The sequence below is a fragment of the Aegilops tauschii genome, chromosome 6 (genome assembly GCF_002575655.3).
Source record: "Aegilops tauschii subsp. strangulata cultivar AL8/78 chromosome 6, Aet v6.0, whole genome shotgun sequence".
Lineage (NCBI taxonomy): Eukaryota > Viridiplantae > Streptophyta > Magnoliopsida > Poales > Poaceae > Aegilops > Aegilops tauschii.
In genome coordinates this window covers 435121601-435147012 of record NC_053040.3, presented here as the reverse complement: position 1 = coordinate 435147012, position 25412 = coordinate 435121601, and the positions used below count along the sequence as shown (strand labels likewise).

Below are 25412 nucleotides of genomic sequence, written 5' to 3'. Positions count from 1 at the left end.
GATACCCTGAACATGTTATTAATATATGGCGAACATTTTCTTTAACATATGATGAAAATATTTTTAATACATGGTGAACCTTTTGTACCATACACAAAAAATAGAAGAAAAAGAAAGAAATAAACTGAAAACCAATAAAACCGGAAGAAATTACCATAAAAAATAACCAAAGAAAAGAAAAATAAAAACAATATGTTAATAAAAACAAAAATTGAAGAAAAAAAGCAAAAATAAAATAAAAAGGAAAACCCAAAAATAACCCACCCCCCAAAAAAATTTAAATAAATAATAAAGCAAGGAGCGTTTCTCTCATTCTTTGATCCATTCACCCATGTAATTTTTTTGAGGAACATGTAATTATTTTTTAAAATAATAAAGCAAGTTGATACTATAATTGTTTTTGAGGCATTTCAAGGTGATAGTATAATAAAACTGCAGAGGGTACACTGGGCCAGATACATAGCACTGTGCAGGCCCAGTAGGGATTCTGGGCCAAGGGCCGTGTCGATGTGCGCGTGCTAGAATTAAAGCAGAGATTAAAAAAAAAGGACGTGAGCGCTGGGATCTGATCACTGGCGACGTGGGTGGACTGACACGCTGCAGACCAGCTCGGCTAGACGCGCGGGCGTGATTAAGGTGGGCGCGGGTGGAATTCCTCCGACGGTACCATCCTGAACCACAGTCATAAGAGGTCCGGTGTCGCCGGGTGCGGGCGAAATCTAAGCTATCGCGGATCTGAAACCGCCCCGCGATTTGCATGGCTCAGTAAATAGCGGGAGATCGGGCGATTGCGCCATTCTTTCCTTAAACTGTCGCGGCAAAAAATCTCGGCCGCGATTCCCTCTCGCCCACGATTTAAATCTATGATCTGTACTCGCTAGTCGCTATTCGATTCGCCGTGTCGATGGAGTCTCATGGCCAGGATCAGGACGGATCGATCCCTGCGCCGGCGGCCGCAGCCGTCCCGCGGCGACGACCTGATGAGCGCCCTCCCCGACGACCTCCTGCTCCTCGTCCTGCGCCGCCTCGACACCCGCACGGCGCTCGGCACCGCGCTGCTGTCCAGGCGCTGGGCCCGCCTCCACCGCGAGCTCCCCGTCCTCGACTTCCGGGTCGGCAGCATGCTCCGTTGCTCCCACCGCGCTACCACAGATTGGTCCTTCTCCTTGACGACATGGACATAAAGGGAGCTTATCTTCGGTTCAAAATAAGGTGTGAGCACATGCCAAAAATCAGGAGGTACGAGCGCGGTGCCATGCGCGCACTAGCCCGCTCCGTCGAGAGCTTCTTGGACGACGAGGTCGTCCGAGGAGCTCGCCGTAGCGTGAGCAGGCTGAGGCTCGAGTTTTCATCAACCACAACCCCGGCTGCATGAACAGGCTAATCGCCAAGTCCATCGACGATTGGGGGGTCAGCGACCTCGAGGTTGTTGCCTAGTCGAGCTATTTCCAAGAATCCGTCCACACCTTCCCCAGCCACGGCCTCTGCCAGGGGGCTCGCGCGTCGTGCCTGCGAAGCCTCAAACTCGTAGGCTGCGCGCTCCCGGCGCTGCACGAGTTCAGCGCGCTCACCATGCTCGTCCTGCAAGACATTACCACATCGACGCCCACGGCAGCCTACGAGGGCGTCTTCACCTTGTGCCCGCAGCTGCTGGTGCTACACGCCTACACCTCAAGTCTCTCGAATGCCCCTGGGAGGACGCGGACCTGGTGGTGGACGCCCCCACCTCGCAGATCAGGGAGCTCGTCTTCAACGACTGCAGGTTCAGACAGGTGCGGGTGAGGGCTCTTCCTAACCTCGAGAGCCTGGCCTCCCGGGGCACCGCGCTACACTTTGATCAGTCCGCCTCGTTTCCCCGCCTCAGGCAATGCAACCACACCACTAGGGTCGATCTCGTTTTCATACGAGGAGGACGGTTGCGCGAATACATTGGGCACCGGCGTGAGCTTGGCTCGTTCCTTGGGCGCACGCCGTACATAACCAACCTCATCCTCCGGTTCACCGGACCAAGACGATGGATCGTGCCGCCGCCATCTGGCTCCTCGTCACCCTTGTTGCCCAATCTGAGGAAACTGCTTGTCGCCGACGTGCCTTCCTCCTGGGATGTCTCGTGGCCCCGTCTCCTCCTCGAGATGGCCACATCCCTCGAGACCCTTCACATCCACATCGCCCCTTGCAACCAGAGGGCCGGGCGTGTGATACCCTGGGAGCCCACCGAGCTTCGGCGGCGTCGCTTGAAGGAGCTCGTGGTGGCTGGTTTTCAGGGAACGAAGAGGCAGATTTGCTTTGTGAAGTTTGTCGTGGGAGTGTCGACGTCGTTGCGCCATGTGGCCTTGTTCAGGAATGGGCGTGCTGAGGACAAGGGGCACTGGGACTGGGAGATGGTAACGGAGCAGCACTCATGGACCAACAGGCAGAAGAACGCTACGCAGAAGAAGATTATGGATGGGGTTTCTTTCTCCCGCCCTCCTCCGCAATTTGTTTTTGGCTGATCCCCTCTTTTTTTTGGATCAGTCTTCTATTTCATTCAACGTATTTTGTAATCTTGGCCAATCCACTGGTGGTGCCCTGCACTTGTAGCAATAATATTGTTATTATATTCATCAAAATACATTGGTCTACTCGCCGGTGACAATTCATTCCCGCCCCAGCCTCCTTGAGAGTACCTGCTTGACGCCCGCTCGCGTCAAAATGACGACCATTCGCTAAAGGGCGCGCAAAACGCATGAATAAAATTATAGATGTTTCTAAAAAAACAAGGAGGAAAATTTAAGTTGGCGCATGGAGTTGAACTCCCAACCTCAAGCCACGAAGCAACATTGGTAGCTAGTCTAGCTGGCAACCTTGGTTGGGTAAATTGCAGCGCTAATATATAAGTACTAACTGCAATGACAGATCCGTTTTTTCCTTCAAATTTCTAAATATTTCTTAAAAAAATGCGAACAATCTTTCTTAAATAATGCGATTAATGTTTGAAATTGTGAAGAAATTTCAAAATTAGAACAACCCTTTATAACGTGTTCTTTTTCAAAAAGTGAACACAAATTGAAAAACACGAACAATATTTTATATACGCTGATCAATTATAAATGTACATTGATTTTTTTGTAATACACACTTGACAATTTTAAATACACGTTGAACATTTTTGATATATACGCTGAACAATTTTAAAATATAAGTTGAACATTTTTGTGAGACAAGCTGAACACCTTTGAACTAAACATTGAACATTTTTGTGATGTGCGCTAAACAATATTTAAATACACATTGAACATTTTTGTGATATACATTAAACAATTTGACAAAAGTTGATTTTATTTTTTGACAGACGTTTTTTTAGACAACTAGCAAATTGCCCGTGCGTTGCACCGGGAGTGTACATATTCTAATAGATCAGAACTAATCACTCGCCCCCCCCCCCCCCCCCCAATATGACCTGCAAGACGATCTGCTTTACACCACCAAGGAAAGCTCAACCTGGCGCACTTCCCTCGAAATAGGTTTTCGCCCCGCTATATAGATATAGCAACCATCCGATACAACATTCTGATCAACGCTGGGGCTAACAGCACAAGCACGCCCAAAAGAAAATACAAGAGAAAATAAGAGAAAAAATGCCAACAACGCCGGATCAACGAAAGCTACGGCACCCCGCAACCCCTGCGCCCACCGAAGATAACCACCACGCTCCAAAGCCGCCGAGTTGCCGTGTACCAAGCACCACCTTCACGAAGGGATGCGACGATGACGACGCGGCTGCCCGGACGAATCCTAGGATTTCTCCCGGTACACGGAGGGTAGTTGGGGGAGAGGGTCACCCGACGCCCTTCAAGAAGGATGGCGGCGCCCGCAGGCGTCACCACGTCGGTACCGGCAAGACCCGAGATGGAGTTCTCCCGACCCCTCGCGCCCACCACCCAGGACCAGCCTTCGGCTCCACCACACCCGCCGCCCACCAACATGCGCCAACACAGTCACGAGGACGCCGATGTCGTCTCACCACGTCCAATGAAGCGAGGCCGGCCGGATCCCAAACGAGACACCCGTAGACAAGGACCGGCAGCACCGCAGCCACGAGGGAGGGAACAACCTCCACCGGCTTAGGCGGTAGCAGACCGGGCGTAGCAGCAGAGGCACACCAGACCAAATGTCCGGCCGAGCCCTGAACGGGCCCGTGAAGCTCCGCCGCCATGCTGCAGCAGTCGCGGCACAGCAGCCGCCGTCCCTATCGCAAGGAGCTCGCCAAAACCACCGGAGAACAACCCACCGCAACCCCCAGCAGGCCCACCCCGACCCAGATCGGGCCCGTAGGGCCAAGATCTGGGCCAGCCGGGCGCCACCGGCCGCCGCGGCCATGGGCCGTCATCGCCGCCAAGGGGCAACGCCACCGCATCACCGCCGTCCAGATCCACGCCGGAACGCCGCCAGCCGAAGGGCTCCGCCGCCAGGACCGCACGCCCGAGCCGGGGTCCAGCGACGGGGGAAGAAGGGGGGCCACCACCGCCAGGCTGCAGGGCGCCGCGCAGGCAACGCCCGGCCGCGCCCGCCGACGACAGCGGTGAGGGGGAGGGGGGCGGCGACTCGCGGGGAGGGGGAGGAGAGGGGAGCCGCCCCGGCCGCCTCGCTCGGGGAGGGCGACGCGTGGGGCCGAGCTCGGGAAGGGGCTTTTGACCTTTCTCTGTCAACCTGGCGCACTTGTTAGTCCGTTTAATGTTGTAGAACTCCTATCGTCGAAACCTAAAAAAATTCTTACAAAAACTAAGATTGCTTAACACTCTTAATATTAAACTTTAGACAATTGCTATCAGTTGAGAAAAATATCAGATTTTTGCACTACCAATGAGTTGAAACTGATGGTGAAAAAAACTATGGCCGTCAAGGACAATGAGTCTATTATCCCATGCAATACAATGATCTGAAGTGTATGTCACTTTCATGACCCTTCGCATTGCTACTCAAGAATCTATCCAGACAGAGGGAGGAAGAACATTGTAACGCCCCGGATCCGATGCGCCAGGTGTCTGCCAGTTATTCGCTGTCGTTGCCATGTCATCTGCTTGCGTGTTGCATTTTGCCATGTCATCATCTGCATTTCCTATCATGTCATCATGTGCATTGCATTTGCATACGTGTTCGTCTCATGCATCCGAGCATTTTCCCCGTTGTCCGTTTTGCAATCCGGCGCTCCTATCTCCTCCGGTGCACCCCTCTTGTTTTCTTTCGTGTGCGGGTGTCAAACTTTCTCGGAATGGGCCGAGGCTTGTCAAGTGGCCTTGGTATTCCACCCGGAGACCACCGGTCAAGTTTCGTTCCATTTGGAGGTCGTTTGGTACTCCAACGGTTAACCGGGCATCCGCAAAGTCCTTTTGGGTGTTGCAGCAAAACCCCTTTTCAAACAGCCCCAAAACCCCTCTAAGTCTCTGCCATGCTCTCGGTCGTTCGATCACGATCACGTGGGCGAAAACCGCACCTTGTTTGAACTCTCCTAGCTCCCTCTACCTATAAATATGCCTCTTCCCCCGAAATCCCGCAGTCCAAACCCTAAAAATCCCCTCCTCGCACCGCCGGACATGTCCGCGCCGCCGCCGGACACGTCCAGCCGCCGCCCCTCCACTCCGCGAGCGCCACGTGTCACCGCCGGAGCCTCCCGCCGCCGCGGCCCGCGGAGCCCATCCGGGGCCCGCGCGGGCCCAAGTCGCCGCCGCCGCCCGAGATGGCCCACGCCGCCTCCGGCCTCCCAGCGCCGCCGCCACCCGGCGCGCCTCCCCGCCGGCGCGCCGTCCCTCTGCCGCCGCCGCCATGGACGCCGCCCCGGAGCCCCGTCGCCCGCGCCTCCGTCCGCCTTCGCCGCCCTCCGCCGCCGCCGCGCCGGATCCGGCGAGGGGCCGGCCAGATCCGGCGCCCCCTCCCCGCCGGCGTCCTTCCCTTCTTCCTCTGGCCGCCGCTCGCCCTCGCCCGCAGGAGCCCCGAGCCCGATCTGCCTGCCGCCCGCGTTGACTTCGTTCCCCCATCGAGGTCGTTATTTTTTCCAAGTCCCCAGTTCTTATCAATATGTGTGCATGTTCAACTGTGTGTAACTTCTTGCATGTAGCTCTGATTCGTGCATGTAATATGTCAAATTGTTCGTCTCGTGATGCTCTACATTTTTTTAATTGCACCATGTTCATTAGAGGTCATCTTGATGCCCAAATCTCTGTTGGAAGAGGGCTAGTTGCTGTTATTCTCTGGTTCTTATCAGAATTTGGAGATTTGTCATTTTTGTATCATTAAATCTGTGCATCTTTTGAGCATGAGCTCTATATGTGTTTTGAAGTATGCCATGCCATCTTTCCAGTGGTGTAGTCCATGTATTTTTGTGATCTCTGTGGTGACTAGCACAAGCTTGCAAAGTAGGCTCCGTAATGTTTCTGATTTCAGAGACAGTGATTTCTCTAAGTCCTTGTCTGCTGTAATTTTGTTGCCATGTAAACTTGATGCTACAGAGAGATCCATGCATATTTTGGAGATGTTCATTAAGGATGTTTTGTAGATATTGTTGTAATTGATCCATTCCAGCAATTGTTTGCAATTATAGAGTGCCATAGCATGTCTCAATCTTGCTCTACTTTTGCTATAAAATATTTCTGGCTGATTCTTAACATGATATGCAATTTTGCCAAGCTTATTGTAGTTGATCCATGCATGCTATGCTTTTGTTCTTGCCATGGATAGCTTCATTAACATGCCATCTTGCTATATGTATGCTTGGTTTATCATTCATTGCTCTGTAGTGAGTGCATCAAGCTCACCAACATGCCTACATATTAATATTTCTGTCATGCTCTGTTTTCTGCTAAGTCTGAAACCTGATAACGATACTTGCTATGTTTACATGCTTGCCATCATATCTTCTGATCCTTTTTGGCTTATGGTCAGTAAGGGACTTTTGTCATGTGCATTTAGTAGAGCACTGCCATGCCTTGTTTTGCCATGTTAAGTTCCTGTAGCATGTTGATTTTGTGCTCTGAACATTGCAACCTGATGCTATTTCTGCCATGTCCAGTATTTCACCAAGTCTGTGAACCTGTTATTAATTGCAATATTGCCATGTCCTTTTGAGCTTGTTCTAGTGATTTCTGGAGATAGCTCAGTGTTCATGTTTTGTTGTGCTGTACCTGTACATCATGCCCATGCCTTTTGTTTTCATGTTGAGTTGCTGTAGCATATTGTTTTGATGCTTGCAAGTTGCCTAGTTGCTATTTTGGACAGATTGTTGCTATGTCTTGTTTGGAGTGTATGTGTTGCACCGTTGCTCCGTTTTGAGCATGCTCTATATGAAACTTGCTTAGTTTTGCATGTAGTCTCATATTATCATGTTGCATCCTTGTTTTGAGGTGTTTGCTTGATGTTTGTATGCATTTTGCATCAATGCCATGTTTAACTTGTTTTGCTCATATCTCCTAGACCGTAGCTCCGAATCTAATGAACTTTATATGTAACTTGACTAGAATTTCGTGTAGACCATCATGGTGCATCTTAAACTTGCTGTTTAACAACTTGAACATAAGATGTATTCAGTTCTGGACCAATTTCGAAATTTGCATATGAGGACTTACCGGAATTGTTATGTGTTGTTTCCGGCCTCATTTAAACTTGCCTTGATGTGTTGTTCTTGTATGCATCATCTCTTGCCATGAGTAGCTTCATGTAGCCTTGTCATGCATCATTCTTGATTGAGCATCATGCCTTGTTCATGTGTGGTGTGTTTACCTTGTTGTGTGCTTCTTCTCGATAGTTCCCGTGTCGTTGCGATCGTGAGGATTCGTTCGTCTTCGTGGCTTCTTCTTCTTCATGGTTTCGTTCTTCTTCCTTGCGGGACTTCAGGCAAGATGACCGTCACCTTGGATCTCATTACTATCATTGCTATGCTAGTTGCTTCGTTCTATCGCTTTGCTGCGCTACCTATTCACTTGCTCCTCAAGCCTCCCAAATTGCCATGAACCTCTAACCTTTGTCACCCTTCCTAGCAAACCGTTGTTTGGCTATGTTACCGCTTTGCTCAGCCCCTCTTATAGCGTTGCTAGCTGCAGGTGAAGATGAAGATTGCTCCATGTTGGATTATGTTTATGTTGGGATATCACAATATCTCTTATATTATTAATGCATCTATATTTTTGGTAAAGGGTGGAAGGCTCGGCCTTATGCCTGGTGTTTTGTTCCACCCTTGCCGCCCTAGTTTCCGTCATACCGGTGTTATGTTCCCGGATTTTGCGTTCCTTACACGGTCGGGGGATTTATGGGACCCCCTTGACAGTTCGCTTTGAATAAAACTCTTCCAGCAAGGCCCAACCTTGGGTTTACCATTTGCTCAACCTATTTCTTTTCCCTAGGGAGTCGCTCTCTCGAGGGTCATCTTATCTTAACCCCCCCGGGCCAGTGCTTCTCTAAGTGTTGGTCCGAACTAGAGCTCCTTGCAGCGCCACCTCGGGGAAACTTGAGGTCTGGTTTTAGTTGTACGGATTGCTCATCCGGTGTTGCCCTGAGAACGAGATATGTGCAGCTCCTATCGGGATGTCGGTGCATCGGGCGGTTTTGCTGGTTTTGTTTTACCATTGTCGAGATGTCTTGTAACCGGGATTCCGAGACTGATCGGGTCTTCCCGGGAGAAGGAATAACCTTCGTTGACCGTGAGAGCTTATCATGGGCTAAGTTGGGACACCCCTGCAGGGTATTATCTTTCGGAAGCCGTGCCCGCGGTTATGTGGCAGATGGGAATTTGTTAATATCCGGTTGTAGATAACCTGACACTTGAGCTTAATTAAAACGCATCAACCGCGTGTGTAGCCGTGATGGTCTCTTCTCGGCGGTGTCCGTGAAGTGAACACGGTTTCTGGGTTATGTTTGACGTAAGTAGGAGTTCAGGATCACTTCTTGATCATTGTTAGTTCACGACCGTTCCGTTGCTTCTCTACTCGCTCTTCTTTGCGTAAGTTAGCCACTATACATGCTTAGTCGCTGCTGCAACCTCACCACTTTACCCCTTCCTTTCCCTTTAAGCTTTGCTAGTCTTGATACCCATGGTAATGGGATTGCTGAGTCCTCGTGGCTCACAGATTACTACACCACTAGTTGCAGGTTCAGGTTATGCGATGATCATGACGCGAAAGCGATGTTCGCTTCTTTGGAGTTCTTCTTCTGCTTCTTCTTCGATCAGGGGATAGGTTCCAGGCCGGCAGCCTGGGCTAGCAGGGTGGATGTCGTTTGAGTTTCTGTTTATGTTTCATCCGTAGTCGGATATTGATCTCATGTATGATGTATTGATGTATTCTTGCGGCATTTGTATGCCTTGTATGTATCCCCAAATATTATGTAATGTTGATGTAATGATATCCACCTTGCAAAAGCGTCTTCAAGATGCGCTTCTATCCTTGGTGGGACCTTCATGTTCCTTTAGGATAGGGTCGCATCTTGGGCGTGACAAACATCTAGACGTATCGTAGGAAAAGAGAATATGAATGTTTATATTCATTCATCACGGTCCCCTCTCTGGATAGATTTGATTAAATTACTGCAATTTCGTTAGCCAAAATGAAATTTACTGTCCAAGGAAATCTTTTTTATTTAACTCAGACTGAAAGGGACAAAGTAATGCAACAAGAAGCATCTTTAGACACAGCCCTCACACATATTAGCCACCAAAAGTTACAACTCAGATTTAATTCACATAAGTAAATGAAAATTCAGGATAACATGTCAACCACCAAATTACTGTACTCCACTCACAAATGTTTATGTAAGAACGTTCTTTGGACTCAGATAGTTTTTCTGATTAATGAAGGCTAGCAAAAAGGTAAGGTAAATCAAATTAAAAAGGCACAGAATAAAAAGACAAGAAGAAGGCCTGAGATTCTTCTTGGATTGGCAGAATACAAGTACACAGGAAATCGAATTATCAAGTTGACAAGTGCTAGCATAATAAACCCAATACGTCACCCGGGCAATTCCAGGTAATCCTTCTTGGCCCAGCCATCAGCGGCGAGACGATGCCCCATCCACGAGGCATCAATATTAGCTCGTCAGATTGATTACTACGACTTTCACTTTCCGGCCAGATGTGTTTGATTGATTCCGGGCAGATTACCTTGACGCCGGAAAGGACTTGGCACACATGAAGACGTGAGTTGTGCCACGTCTGGAATCACACAGCAACACATGGCACGCATGATTGGATTGCCAAGAATCTAGCCTTCGTTCTTTCTTGCTTTATTTCTAGCGTGTAGATAACTGGATTGCCAGAGGCTCGAGTCCTGGCAGAAAACACAAGCGATCTATGTACATACGTGTCTAGCGGAAGCACGAACCCTAGTTCGCACTCCAGTCCCCGCAGCTCGCTAAGTTGTCGCCGCCCCGCGCATGTGCACATCTGCTGGCTGGCGCCGTTGGTGACCAGAGAGAGAGAAAGAGAGGACGGCGGCGCTGGGGCATCAGACGACGAGGGGATGGGATCTGGAGGAAGAAGCCCTAACGTAGCCCACACACGCAACGGCGGCTGGGGCGTGGTGGTGGAACGAAAACATGGAAGGGGGATCGCTCACGTAGGGAAAAGCCGAAGGAAACAACCAGGTGGGACAAAGGGCGAAAAAAAAACAACAACGAAGAGGTGGGAGGACGTGCGAGGGAGGACGAAAAGGAGAACGTAAGAGCATCTCCAACAGGCGCGGCAAAAGGCGGGCCCGCGCGGTAAAGTTTGGTTTTAGCGCACGTCGGCTGGTTCCGCGCGCTCCAGCGGTGGCGGGAACTTACCGCGCGCGGGAGAAAGCGGCACGCGGCGCGGTAGATTTGGCGCGACGCTTCGCCCGCGCCTATAAAATCCCGCGCTCGCCACGTGCACAGAACACAGCCACGCGCCCTCCCCTCGCCACCTCGCCGCTTTCCGCGCCACCATCGCGCCACCATGCCGCCGCGCCGCCGGGGTTCTTCGGGCCACCGCGGCGTCCACGAGCGCCCCAACGGCTGGTATTCCGCCGAGATCCGGTCCGGCGACGTCCGGCTCGGCCTCGGGTCGTTCCAGAGCGCGCACGAGGCGGCCCGCGCGTACGACGCGGCGGCGTGGCGCTTGGAGAGGCCCCGGTCGCAGATGAACTTCCGGGACGTCTTCACGCGCGAGGAGGCGCAACGCGTCGCCCCTCCGCCGCGTCTCATCACCGACATGGACCGTGCCGACCACGCTCGGCGGCAGCGCCGCCTCCTCATCGCCGAGGAGGACGAGCGAGCCATGGCGGAGTGGTGCCGTCGCCACCCGGAGGACGTCGCCGACGAGCGTGCCTACTGGGCGGAGATGACGGCAAGGCGCCACGCGAAGCGGGTGGACCGGCGTCGGCGGAAGGCATTGGCGAATGCGCAGTCCGATATCGTTGCAGCAGGTGGGAGGTCGATCTTCACGGCTGACGATGAACGTTGGTTGGACATGTGGCTCGATACCTCGGACGACACCGACGAGGATGATGATGGTAGCGACTTGGAGTAGTTTCTATCTATGCATGCCGTAGTAGTTTCTATCTAGTTGCACCGTAGTTTTATCTATCTATGCTTTCGAACTATCTATCTAGTTGCACCGATGTAAAATACCTTTGTATCTTTTTTATCTATGCAATCTATCTTTTTTATCTATGTTTCCGATGTAAAAAATGTTGTAGAATGAGCGCGCGCGTTGCTGGAGCGGCGCGCGCTGCATTTTAGCGTGGCTGCTGAAGCCAGCGCCGTGTCAAACCAGGCGATGGACGCGCGGCAAAGCAGTTTTTAGCGTGCGGCGCGTTCGGCGTATGTTGGAGATGCTCTAAGAGGGGAGAGGGAACCTTACCTACCTATCTTTTAGGTAGTAGAGATAGAGAAGTAGAGATAGAGATTTGACAAAGGAAACAAACGGTTGAGGGAACCGGTTTGCGTCGCACTGCTAAAACGCTCGAAGTGGGCCGGCCCATCTCGCGCCCGTCGCTCGCGCGCTCCAGCGAAGTCGCAGCCGCAGCCGTCGGGCGCATGCGACGCGAGCGTCAATAGGGTTCGCCAGCCTCCTCGGCGTCCGTACGTGCAGATTCCGGGTCGAGTTCCGCCGACGGTACCATCCTGAAACCCAATCCTAAGATTCGATTCGCCGTAGTACTGAACCGCAACCGCGGGTGCGAGCCGGCCACGTACGTGTACTCGCTAGTCGCTATTCGATTCGCCGTGCCGGTTGAGGCTCATGGCCAGGATCAGGACGGATCGATCTCTGCGCCGGCGGCCGCAGCCGTCCCGCGGCGACGACCCGATGAGCGCCCTCCCCGACGACCTTCTGCTCCTCGTCCTGCGCCGTCTCGACACCCGCTCGGCGCTCCGCACCGCGCTGCTGTCCACGCGCTGGGCCCGCCTCCACCGCGAGCTCCTCCTACTCGACTTCCGGGTCGGCAGCATGCTCCCACCACGCTACCACAGATTGGTCCTGCTCCGTCACGACATAAACATGCACAGATCTTATCTTCGGTACAGAAAGTCTGACCTCTCGCCCAAAATCAAGAGGTACGAGCGCGGTGCCATGCGCGCCCTGACCCGCTCCGTCGAGACCTTCTTGGACGACGAAGACATCCGAGGAGCTCGCGGCAGCGTTAGCATGCTGAGGCTCGAGTTCTTCATCACCCACAACCCCGGCTGCATGAACAGGCTAATCGCCAGGTCCATCGACGATTGGGGGGTCAGAGACCTCGAGGCTGTTGCCAAGCCGATCAACTTCCGGCAATCCGTGCACACCTTCCCCGGCCACGGCCTCTGCCACGATCCTCGCGCGTCGTGCCTGCGGAGCCTCAAGCTTGTAGGCTGCGCGCTCCCGCCGCTGCACGAGTTCGGCGCGCTCACCATGCTTGTCCTCCAAGACATTAAGGGATCGACGCCCACGGCAGCCTACGAGGGCGTGCTCACCTTGTGTCCGCAGCTGCAGGTGCTGCAACTCAAGTCCTGCGAATTCCCCCTGGAGGACACGGACCTGGTTGTGGACGCCCCCAGCTCGCAGATCAGGGAGCTCGTCTTCAACAAGTGCAGGTTCGGACAGGTGCGGATGAGGGCTCTTCCGAACCTCGAGAGCCTAGCCTCCCGGGACACCACGCTGCACTTTGATCAGTCCGCCTTGTTTCCCTGCCTCAGGCAATGCAACCACACCACTAGGGTCGGTCTCTTCCTCACATCAGTAGGACAGCCACGCGTATACATTGGGCACCAGCTTGAGCTTGGCTCGTTCCTCGGGCGCACGCCCTACATAACCAACCTCGTCCTACGGTTCACCGGACCAAGACGATGGATCGTGCCGCCGTCTGGCTCCTCGTCGCCCTTGTTGCCCCAGTTGAGGAAACTGCTCGTCGCCGACGTGCCTTCCTCCTGGGATGTCTCGTGGCCATGTCTCCTCCTCGAGATGGCACCATCCCTCGAGACCCTTCACATCCATATCGCCCCTTGCAATGAGAGGCCCGGGCATGTGATACCCTGGGAGCCCACCGAGCTTCGGCGGCATCACTTGAAGGAGCTTGTGGTGGCTGGTTTTCAGGGAACGAAGAGGCAGATTTGCTTTGTGAAGTTTGTCGTGGGAGTGTCGACGTCGTTGCGCCGTGTAGCCTTGTTCAGGAATGGGCGTGCTGAGGACAAGGGGCACTGGGACTGGGAGATGGTAACGGAGCAGCACTCATGGACCAACAGGCAGAAGAACGCTACGCAGAAGAAGATTATGGATGGGGTTTCTTTCTCCCGCCCTCCTCCGCAATTTGTTTTTGGCTGATCCCCTCTTTTTTTGAATCAGTCTTCTATTTCATTCAACGTAGTATTTTGTAATCTTGGCCAATCCATTGGTGGTGCTCTGCACTTGTAGCGATAATATTGTTATTATATTTCGCTCCAAAATACATTGGTCCATTATATCCCATTTTCATATGGAGAAATTACTAAACCGTAATACTATGTGGATAATATGAGCCCGGGTGATAATATATATCTCATATATGTAGAAAAGAAAGAAAAAAAACATGTAGAGCTCCTCCGGTTATATCTTCTACCATCAATCTTAAATATTTTCACCTCTTCCTAATTTTTTTAGGTATACAACCATGCCACATTAATTTAACCATGCAACACTGCCACATTAGCAAGCCATACATGCCGTCTATAAGTTATATTTTTAAAATTAATTTTATTGTCATATACTGTTTATGTGTTGGATACTTGGAGCATATTTACATAGTTCATGATTTGCATTTTTGTAGAAAGAAAATGTCATTTTATTAACTACTGTGTGAACCAAAGGATGGAGATTAAGAAAATGGCATTTTAGTAACTACAACAATGCAAATCGTGAACTACATAGTTAGTCATCATGTGTTGCATCCCTATACAATTCTCGCGTCTTTAGAATCATGTGAATAAAGGATGCTTTATAGATTATCGGTTTATCAAAAATACAATGGATGTCCCTAATCCTCACTTTTACCTTAGAAGTGCCAGTTGTAGAATTGTAGAAGGCAACTGTTTTCTTTCTTCTTCCCCAGCTTTATTGCGTAAATCCTTAGTCTTTTTCTTAACACATAAATCCTTAGTCTTTTTTTACCCAGGATTTACAAAGGTAGAGCTCCAGCCACTCTGGTTCTCGATGTCCATTACAACCCCGCCCCCCTCCCCCCCAAATTTTTTTTAACCCGCCCTTTGTTTTTAACAGAAAGGCTCGTAAGTCTACCATTACTCCGGTATATATGCTCCCGCATGAGTTACTGGTCGTGGTTGCTCAGTTCTGGTTCAACCAACATTGGGTAAACCAAGAGTGCGAGCGAACAAACCTGTGGTGGTTAATGGTTAGGCGTAAAAATGGTCATTCCACATGTCAGGTCGAGTTCGGGCCAGGTTTGGCAAAGCCCGAAGAAAAAATCTCAAGCCTGAGCCCAGCCTGACCCGGTCCGAAGCACATGAACAGTGGCATTTTTTAATTAAATTAATCATATTTGGGATATTATATTAATCTATTATACCTATATTTTGAATACAAAATATTTATATGGGCATTTCAGGCTTTTATTCGGGCTTTCGGGCCGGGCTTCGAACGAGAAAGTGGAGCTCGTGCCCGACCCGAATGTCAGGCTTCGGGTTCGGGCCTCCGGGCCGGGTTGTCCATGAACGGGTTTAGTTAGGAGGGCCTCTAGCGCGTCGTCCAGGCGGCTGGCGGCGACGTGGGATAGCAGGACCAACGTCCTGTGGCAGTCGGTCGTTGTGGTAGAGCTCCCAGCGGGAGAGGTCGGCGGGGTCGAGCTCCTGTGCGCAGATAGGTAGGCGGGGATGGTCCTGGCTGTAGGTGACGCGGGATCTCGCCGGTGACCAGGAAGACGGTGGCGGCACCTAACCCTAGTTCGCGAGAGAGATGTGGGTTGGGTCACTTGGGAGAGGGAGCGAGAGATGGGGGCTGGGAGGACGGCGGCACCTAACCCTAGTTCGCGAGAGAGATGTTGTTGATCTGACATGGTCACTTGTTATTATCGAATGAAGTAGACTATCATTTTCTGGTCTGTCTGTTATTGGAGTGTCTTTTGTATGGCCGAAGGATGCCTCCGGATTGGCAGAACTTGATCTTGAACTTTGAAACTGCTGCTCAACTTGCTTTTGTCTGATCTGGTGCTTCCTTCTTTCAGCTTGTGCAGGGGGGTGAACTGCGACTACCTACAGTACATCGTTGAATGTATTGATTGGTGGCTGAATGTAGATGTTGATGGTCGACGCTTTTGTTTGTGCATTGGCAAACTATTTTGATTGGGATGGGTCGCACAAAAGACAGCTCAAGTGGCCACATTCTTCCTTGCTTGTGTATCAACAGATTGATTATGTCCCCGTCTCTCAATGGCGCGAAGCTGTGTATTCATCACGTTCAATCAGTAGCTTGTATCTCTTCTTTTTCTGTGAGAGGTATTCAGATTTTGATCCGATTAATGTTGTATAATTTTGGCCATGAAACTGTACCAAATCAATTGGGTTTTTGAAACTTCTACGTCCACGTCCGAAATGAGGAGTTGAGACTGGTGTTATAATTCGGTAGATATAATGTAAGCTCCAACTACCTTTTCTGGGATCAGATATAGTTTCATCATTCGATAAACATATCGGTGCCAGACAGAAACATTGGGACCTAACATACCCAAAAAATTGCCGTGTGATTCAAGATATATATACTACGCTATAGCACAAAAAAAGACAGTACAAGTTTAGTTTTATGTCTGGCCACATAAATGGGCATATACTTTGACTATAAACGGCATTAAGAGATTTAACATGTCATCAGTTAAATTAAGAGGAAGTTGCCATAATTCCCCAAATGAACATGAGGTAGTGATAAAACCAAAATGGTTGACACTTGTTTTTGCTGGGACTGCTGGTCCTAGCACGAAGCATGACGTTAAGTATATATTAATGGCATTTCTGCACGATTCGACTATGACAACTGTCTGTTGACAACGACGAAGCGAGTCGAAATGAACTAAATTCGGTCCGCCCAGCCTGCTTTTTTCTGCATATAAAAAAGCCAAGGCCCAACCAAGCCCATAAGTTAACCGAGGCGCTCACCCAAATTTCAGGCATACGAGCGGGGCATGCCTGGGAACTGCCTAAAAATGGCTCAGATTTAGGTAAAATACGACCAAACTTGTCAAATCTCAAAATTCATTCCTCTAGGTCAGAACCCACCAATTTAGGCAAGAATTAGGCAGTTTCGGACCAGTTTTTGGCCAGACGCCTCTTACGCGGTTCATTGCCTGGTCACACTAGTACCTACTGTTTAGGCCAGTGGAAATGTACCATTGTCCTGTGATGATAAACAGTCACGTGATGACTTCTGCGACACACACGTGAAAGTTTCACACTATACCATTGTCCTGTATCGAGTTCCTATATCAAATTGCTGATTAACCAATGAGCTCCAACCATGATGTAGACCGAATCTCGATGGCGAGATCCGATCCGTTGTTGTGGCCCGGCCTTTCACGACACTCCACCTTCAGCAGCAGTAGCCTCTCGCCCACGCACACCATGTGCATGAAATATAGGGTTTGAACCTTGCGGCTCAGCATGAGAAAATCAATCTCAACGATGGCACTCACGCGCAAAAACAATTTCTACAAAGAAATCTCAACACAGAGGTTTTCTAAACATCCCTCTAAAACTTAATACAGGTGTCTATCCTTAAAAACACATTATGTCTATTTTATAAAATAACCTGTCTTTACAATGACCATACTCTGGCTATTTATACTAGTATAGCCGAGTCTACCATGGTTTGACCAACACGCTAGGCACACCTCTAATTCAAAGGAAAAACAAACTTGTCCTACCAAAAGATAACAACCAACTTGATTTAATCTAACGAAACAAAAATAATGATGACTTGTTTGGTTGGTGGTGAGGCTTCTCGTGTAGTCTGCAGGTGGACCCCACCCGGTTCCTTTCAAAGAAAGCAAATCTTTAATCTTCGTGTACGTCACGGAGTACAATTCCTGATCGGGTGGCCGCACCTGATGGAACCTGTATTTGGTTAGGACACTTTCCTGTATTGTAGCTATCGTAATGGACTAATTTCCCATGCATGCACGTGACCTTGCTTATCTCTGGTGCATCAATGTTGCATGCAGACTCTTTTGTTTGCTCAATCCTAGTTCTACACGTTATTGGTTGCATGCATACATAACTTGGTAACATGTGGCTAACTCGTTCTTTGACGTGCATAATCTTGCTCTCATCAGTACAATGCAAATTAGCAATCTGGCTCATAGTAACCGAGACAAAGTATTGTTCTGCATCTTCGTAGATGATAGGCAGGTACCTAGGTATATATGGCGCATATACATCCTTACGATAAGGTGAAATAACAGTAACACCGGTAGTGACAGAACACACGGTCGTATCATCCTCTTCTCCTTGAAAAGAAACCGTCTCCGGTTTCGAATTAATCTTTTCAGCAATATTTTTATCTACGGACTGAACGACGGCCATACAAATTCCAGTAGCTTCAACCTTCTTCTTTTCTTCTTCTTTTTCCTCTTTTATCTTCTCAAGATGTTCTTTCCTCCAAGAAATAAAACGCTCATCATCCATTGGCATGAGGCTGCACATCTTACCCCTCTTGACGGTATATCTGTGTGTTTTGCAATCATACGCAACATCATGCTCTTTGTACCATGGCTCGCCCAATAACAAGTGACATGAAATCATCGGTGCCAGAATCAAATCGAACAAAACCTCGCAAAAATAATTTCCCAACAAAAACGGTACCTTGGTTTGCTGCGTGACAGTGAGCTCTTCTTGACCCCAACAAAACAAGTATGGTTGTGGACGTGGTGTCATTGGTAGATTCAGCTTCTCCACCATCTCGATGCTTGCAGCGTTGATCAAATTCATGTGATCGATCGTCATGGCACATGATCTCTCTCTCACCACCACACGCGTGTGAAAAATCCCGGTCCAATGGCCTTCCTCCTCCAACTGAAATCCATAGCTTAACTTACTGAATGACGATGCCCTCACCGTCTTCTCCATAGTGTCGTGAACAACCTGATGCTCTGAATACCACATGATGTAGACCGAACCTCGATGGCGAGATCCGATCCGTTGTTGCGGCCCGACCTTTCACGACACTCCACCTTCAGTAGAAGTAGCCTCTCGCCCACGCACACGATGTGCATGAAATAGAGGGTTTGAACCTTGCGGATCAGCACGAGAAAACCAATCTCAACGATGGCACTCACGCGCAAAAACAATTTCTACAAATAAATCGCAACACGGATGTTTTCTAAAGATCCCTCTAAAACTTGATACGGGTGTCTACCCTTAAAAACACATCGTGTCTATTTTATAAAATAACCTGTCTTTACAATGACCATACTCTGGCTATTTATACTAGTATAGCCGAGCCTACCATGGTTTGACCAACACGCTAGGCACACCTCTAATTCAAAGGAAAAACAAACTTGTCCTACCAAAAGATAACAACCGACTTGATTTAATCTAACGAAACAAAAATAATGATGACCTGTTTGGTTGGTGGTGAGGCTTCTCGTGTAGTCTGCAGGTGGACCCCACCCGGTTCCTTTCAAAGAAAGCAAATCTTTAATCTTCATGTACGTCACGGAGTACAACTCCTGATCGGGTGGCCGCACCTGATGGAACCTGTATTTGGTCAGGACTCTTTCCTGTATCTATAATACCAAAATAGTTGATCCCCACTATCTCATTTCTCTTGACATGCAGCCTATCCACCTCATCACAGTTGCCACATCAACATCTCATTAGTGACTTCAAGATGGGACCGAGCAGTACATCAACCCTGCCACATAAGCGTTCTATTTACTAGCTAAAGGGCCTACCACAACCTGAGCAACATCGTCTTCCTGTCCCTCCCAGTCTCCCTGATCCAACGCTCTCACAGGTCAACCCATCGTGCGCTCCTTCGCACATAAAAATTTCCCCTCTCTAGACTAGCGCACAGCGGCGGGGATCCATCTCTACCTGTGGTGCTCCTTCCGCGCGACCGCCGATCTGGGACGCCTCCGTTGCTCACTGGGACTCCTCTCCCTTCTGTCTCCCTTCTGGCCAACATGCCCCTGGCGTCGCTCACGGCGCAAGAGATCCATATCTGCCTGATGGTGCTCCTCCGGCACCACCATCGGTCCCGGTCACTTCTGCCGCTCACTGGGATTCCCCCGTGCCGGTCTGATTCCTGCGTCGTCTAGCCGGCGTCCGTGCTGACCTGATTCTCCTTTCCTTTCTGTCTCTCTTCTGTCCAAGGTGCCTCCGGCGTTAGCCGCGTACCTGGACTTTGGTTTCGTTCGGTCCGAAGGTAACCAGACCGGCCGCAGGGGCTCATCTGAAAGGACGCTCTTCCCGGCTACCCAGCCATGGAGGTGACGTCCGCAGCCGATCGACGTCCTTTTTTGTCCTCGAAGGGCCTGGGCTGGTGGTCACGCCCGCTGCAGGGTAGGGCCTTCATTGGCAGCCACGGCTTGCAGGATCATTGGATCGACCACCACCGGTAGGTGCCGCCCCGGATGCAGCCGCGGGCCAACGTTTCCAATTCCAAATTCAGTTACGCATTACTGCCCTATCTTCACCTTCTCCTTTGTCTTCCCTTTGCCTATCCATCTCCTGCATACGAAACGGGCATCATCGACCCATGCATCTTGACCTTGCTGCAATCACAGAGCTATGATGAAGCCAACATTCGTAGTGTAATTGACCTCAATTCTCATTCCACTAACCTGCTATGGTGCGATTGAGACCGAGAAGGTATGGTCAACCTCGAGTCTTGACAAGGAGGCGGCGTTCTATCACTAAGGAATTTTTTTGTTGATTCCACTAACCTGCTATGTTTTAGGAAGAATTCTCAGAATCAGATCGATCGATTAATTAGGCTGAATAAGACTCAGTTAACCAATCCTTTTATTGTCCGCATTAGTACAGATGTTGATCGTGTCCAAAAGGCCTCACGTTGTGGCCTTAGGAACCACAGCAATCCCATAATTTGAATATGATTATTGTGTTCTTCTTTGTCTATGATTGCGCATATATACATGGATGGAGATAGCTTACTATTAATCTTCTTTCCTGTAAATGTGATGCTGAATTTGGTAGTGGTATCCAATCTATCCAAGTCACCATAATATACCATCACCGAATTGATCAGCTCAGGTACGCTAATCTCCAAATATGTGTAGATTATTCATAGAGCTTAGTCTTACAATTTTCTTTGGGGAAAGTTGTTATAGTTAGTTTCACATACTACTCATTCGAGAGTTCGGTTTACTAGCACATGATTTACCAGCTACAGGTTTCACACTTTATTCTTAAGATGACATATGCACCCAATGGTTCTGTTTTTTTATCCCTTAATACTAAAAGAAATGTAACAAAGTCCCGCTTCAACGCGCGGGGTATTTGCTAGTTGTAGCTACGTAATGGACTAATTTCCCATGCATGCACGTGACCTTGCTTATCTCTGGTGCATCAATGTTGCATGCAGACTCTTTTGTTTGCTCAATCCTAGTTCTACACGTTATTGGTTGCATGCATACATAACTTGGTAACATGTGGCTAACTCGTTCCTTGACGTGCATAATCTTGCTCTCATCAGTACAATGCAAATTAGCAATCTGGCTCATAGTAATCGAGACAAAGTATTGTTCTGCATCTCCGTAGATGATAGGCAGGTACCTTGGTATATATGGCGCATATACATCCTTACGATAAGGTGAAATAACAGTAACACCGGTTGTGACAGAACACACGGTTGTATCATCCTCTCCTCCTTGAAACGAAACCGTCCCTGGTTTCGAATTAATCTTTTCAGCAATATTTTTATCTACGGACTGAACGACGGCCATACAAATTCCAGCAACTTCAACCTTCTTCTTTTCTTCTTCTTTTTCCTCTTTTATCTTCTCAAGATGTTCTTTCCTCCAAGAAATAAAACGCTCATCATCCATTGGCATGAGGCTGCACATCTTACCCCTCTTGACGGTGTATCTGTGTGTTTTGCAATCATACGCAACATCATGCTCTTTGTACCATGGCTCGCCCAATAACAAGTGACATGAAATCATCGGTGCCGGAATCACATCGCACAAAACCTCGCAAAAATAATTTCCCAACAAAAACGGTACCTTGGTTTGCTGCGTGACAGTGAGCTCTTCTTGACCCCAACAAAACAAGTATGGTTGTGGACGTGGTGTCATTGGTAGATTCAGCTTCTCCACCATCTCGATGCTTGCAGCGTTGATCAAATTCATGTGATCGATCGTCATGGCACATGATCTCTCTCTCACCACCACACGCGTGTGAAAAAGCCCGGTCCAATGGCCTTCCTCCTCCAACTGAAATCCATAGCTTAACTTACTGAATGACGATGCCCTCACCATCTTCTCCATAGTGTCGTGAACAACCTGATGCTCTGAATACCACCTGATGTAGACCGAACCTCGATGGCGAGATCCGATCCGTTGTTGCGGCCCGACCTTTCACGACACTCCACCTTCAGTAGCAGTAGCCTCTCGCCCACGCACACGACGTGCATGAAATAGAGGGTTTGAACCTTGCGGCTCAGCACGAGAAAACCAATCTCAACGATGGCACTCACGCGCAAAAACAATTTCTACAAATAAATCGCAACACGGAGGTTTTCTAAAGATCCCTCTAAAACTTGATACGGGTGTCTACCCTTAAAACACATCGTGTCTATTTTATAAAATAACCTGTCTTTACAATGACCATACTCTGGCTATTTATACTAGTATAGCCGAGCCTACCATGGTTTGACCAACACGCCAGGCACACCTCTAATTCAAAGGAAAAACAAACTTGTCCTAACAAAAGATAACAACCGACTTGATTTAATCTAACGAAACAAAAATAATGATGACTTGTTTGGTTGGTGGTGAGGCTTCTCGTGTAGTCTGCAGGTGGACCCCATCCGGTTCCTTTCAGAGAAAGCAAATCTTTAATCTTCATGTACGTCACGGAGTACAATTCCTGATCGGGTGGCCGCACCTGATGGAACTTGTATTTGGTCAGGACTCTTTCCTGTATCTATAATACCTAAATAGTTGATCCCCACTATCTCATTTCTCTTGACATGCAGCTGTTGGAAATATGCCCTAGAGGCAATAATAAATGGTTATTATTATATTTCTTTGTTCATGCTATAATTGTATTGTCCCGAAATCGTAATACATGTGTGAATACATAGACCACAACGTGTCCCTAGTAAGCCTCTAGTTGACTAGCTCGTTGATCAACAGATAGTCATGGTTTCCTGACTATGGACATTGGATGTCGTTGATAACGGGATCACATCATTTGGAGAATGATGTGATGGACAAGACCCAATCCTAAGCATAGCATAAAAGATCGTGTAGTTTTGTTTGCTAGAGCTTTTCCAATGTCAAGTATCTTTTCCTTAGACCATGAGATCGTGCAACTCCCGGATACCGTAGGAGTGCTTTGGGTGTGCCAAACGTCACAACGTAACTGGGTGACTATAAAGGTGCACTACGGGTATCTCCGAAAGTGTCTGTTGGGTTGGCACGAATCGAGACTGGGATTTGTCACTCCGTGTGACGGAGAGGTATCTCTGGGCCCACTCGGTAATGCATCATCATAATGAGCTCTATGTGACTAAGGCGTTAGTCATGGGATCATGCATTGCGGTACGAGTAAAGAGACTTGCCGGTAACGAGATTGAACAAGGTATTGGGATATCGACGATCGAATCTCGGGCAAGTAACATACCGATTGACAAAGGGAATTGCATACGGGATTGATTGAATCCTCGACACCGTGGTTCATCCGATGAGATCATCGTGGAACATGTGGGAGCCAACATGGGTATCCAGATCCCGCTGTTGGTTATTGACCGGAGAGGCATCTCGGTCATGTCTGCATGTCTCCCGAACCCGTAGGGTCTACACACTTAAGGTTCGGTGACGCTAGGGTTGTAGAGATATGTGTATGCGGAAACCCGAAAGTTGTTCGGAGTCCCGGATGAGATCCCGGACGTCACGAGAGGTTCCGGAATGGTCCGGAGGTGAAGAATTATATATAGGAAGTCAAGTTTCGGCCACCGGGAAAGTTTCGGGGGTTACCAGTATTGTACCGGGACCACCGGAAGGGTCCCGGGGGTCCACCGGGTGGGGCCACCTATCCCGGAGGGCCCCGTGGGCTGAAAGTGGAAGGGAACCAGCCCTTAGTGGGCTGGGGCGCCCCCCATGGGCCTCCCCCCATGCGCCTAGGGTTGGGAACCCTAGGCTGGGGGGACTTCCCACTTGCCTTGGGGGGCAAGGCACCCCCTTCCCCCCTTTGGCCGCCGCCCCCCTTGAGATCCCATCTCTAGGGCCGGCGCCCCCCCAGGGGGCCTATATAAAGGGGGGGGAGGGATGGCAGCAACCTACAGCCTTGGGCGCCTCCCTCCTCCCCTGCAACACCTCTCTCTCTCTCTCTCTCTCTCTCGCAGAAGCTCGGCGAAGCCCTGCCGGAGACCCGCTACATCCACCACCACGCCGTCGTGCTGCTGGATCTCCATCAACCTCTCCTTCCCCCTTGCTGGATCAAGAAGGAGGAGACGTCGCTGCACCGTACGTGTGTTGAACGCGGAGGTGCCGTCCGTTTGGCACTCGGTCATCGGTGATTTGGATCACGGCGAGTACGACTCCGTCATCCACGTTCATTGGAACGCTTCCGCTCGCGATCTACAAGGGTATGTAGATGCACTCCCTTCCCCTCGTTGCTAGTACACTCCATAGATGCATCTTGGTGAGCGTAGGAAAATTTTAAATTATGCTACGATTCCCAACAGTGGCATCATGAGCCAGGCCTATGCGTAGTTACTATGCACGAGTAGAACACAAAGCAGTTGTGGGCGTTGAGTTTGCCAATTCTTCTTGCCGCTACTAGTCTTTTCTTGTTTCGGCGGTATTGTAGGATGAAGCGGCCCGGACCGACCTTACACGTACGCTTACGTGAGACAGGTTCCACCGATTGACATGCACTAGTTGCATAAGGTGGCTTGCAGGTGTCTGTCTCTCCTACTTTAGTCGGAACGGATTCGATGAAAAGGGTCCTTATGAAGGGTAAATAGAAATTGGCAAATCACGTTGTGGTCATACGTAGGTAAGAAACGTTCTTGCTAGAAACCTACAAACCACGTAAAAACTTGCAACAACAATTAGAGGACGTCTAACTTGTTTTTGCAGCGAGTGCTATGTGATGTGATATGGCCAGAAGATGTGATGAATGATATATGTGATGTATGAGATTGATCATATTCTTGTAAAAGGAATCACGACTTGCATGTCGATGAGTATGACAACCGGCAGGAGCCATAGGAGTTGTCTTTATTATTTTGTATGACCTGCGTGTCATTGAATAACGCCATGTAATTTACTTTACTTTGTTGCTAAACGCGTTAGCCATAGAAGTAGAAGTAATCGTTGGCGTGACGACTTCATGAAGACACAATGATGGAGATCATGATGATAGAGATCATGGTGTCATGCCGGTGACGTAGATGATCATGGTGCCCCGAAGATGGAGATCAAAGGAGCATAATGATATTGGCCATATCATGTCACTATTTGATTGCATGTGATGTTTATCATGTTTTTGCATCTTATTTGCTTAGAACGACGGTAGTAAGTAAGATGATCCCTTATAATAATTTCAAGAAAGTGTTCACCCTAACTGTGCACCGTTGCGAAGGTTCGTTGTTTCGAAGCACCACGTGATGATCGGGTGTGATAGATTCTAACGTTTGAATACAACGGGTGTTGACGAGCCTAGCATGTACAGACATGGCCTCGGAACACACGCAATACACTTAGGTTGACTTGACGAGCCTAGCA

General features: G+C 49.3%; 2 protein-coding genes and 1 pseudogene across 2 annotated transcripts; all 3 read left to right on the top strand.

Annotated features, from left to right (window-relative positions):
* The first annotated feature begins 914 nt into the window (after positions 1-914).
* LOC109778905 (uncharacterized) lies at positions 915-2492 on the top strand (annotated as a pseudogene).
* Positions 2493-10936: 8444 nt separating this feature from the next.
* On the top strand, positions 10937-11509 carry LOC109778904 (uncharacterized). The gene has a single exon (XM_020337490.1). The coding sequence runs from the start codon at positions 10937-10939 to the stop codon at positions 11507-11509; it is 573 nt and encodes a 190-aa protein (XP_020193079.1).
* Positions 11510-12223: 714 nt separating this feature from the next.
* On the top strand, positions 12224-14580 carry LOC109778903 (uncharacterized). The gene has a single exon (XM_020337489.3). It carries the CDS (start codon positions 12224-12226, stop codon positions 13778-13780), a length of 1557 nt encoding a protein of 518 aa, XP_020193078.1. The 3' UTR covers positions 13781-14580.
* Positions 14581-25412: the final 10832 nt, after the last annotated feature.

Excerpts from the sequence above, each read along its gene's own strand:
- LOC109778903 (XM_020337489.3), top strand. The coding sequence starts at position 12,224 with ATGGCCAGGATCAGGACGGATCGATCTCTGCGCCGGCGGCCGCAGCCG.
- LOC109778904 (XM_020337490.1), top strand. The coding sequence starts at position 10,937 with ATGCCGCCGCGCCGCCGGGGTTCTTCGGGCCACCGCGGCGTCCACGAG.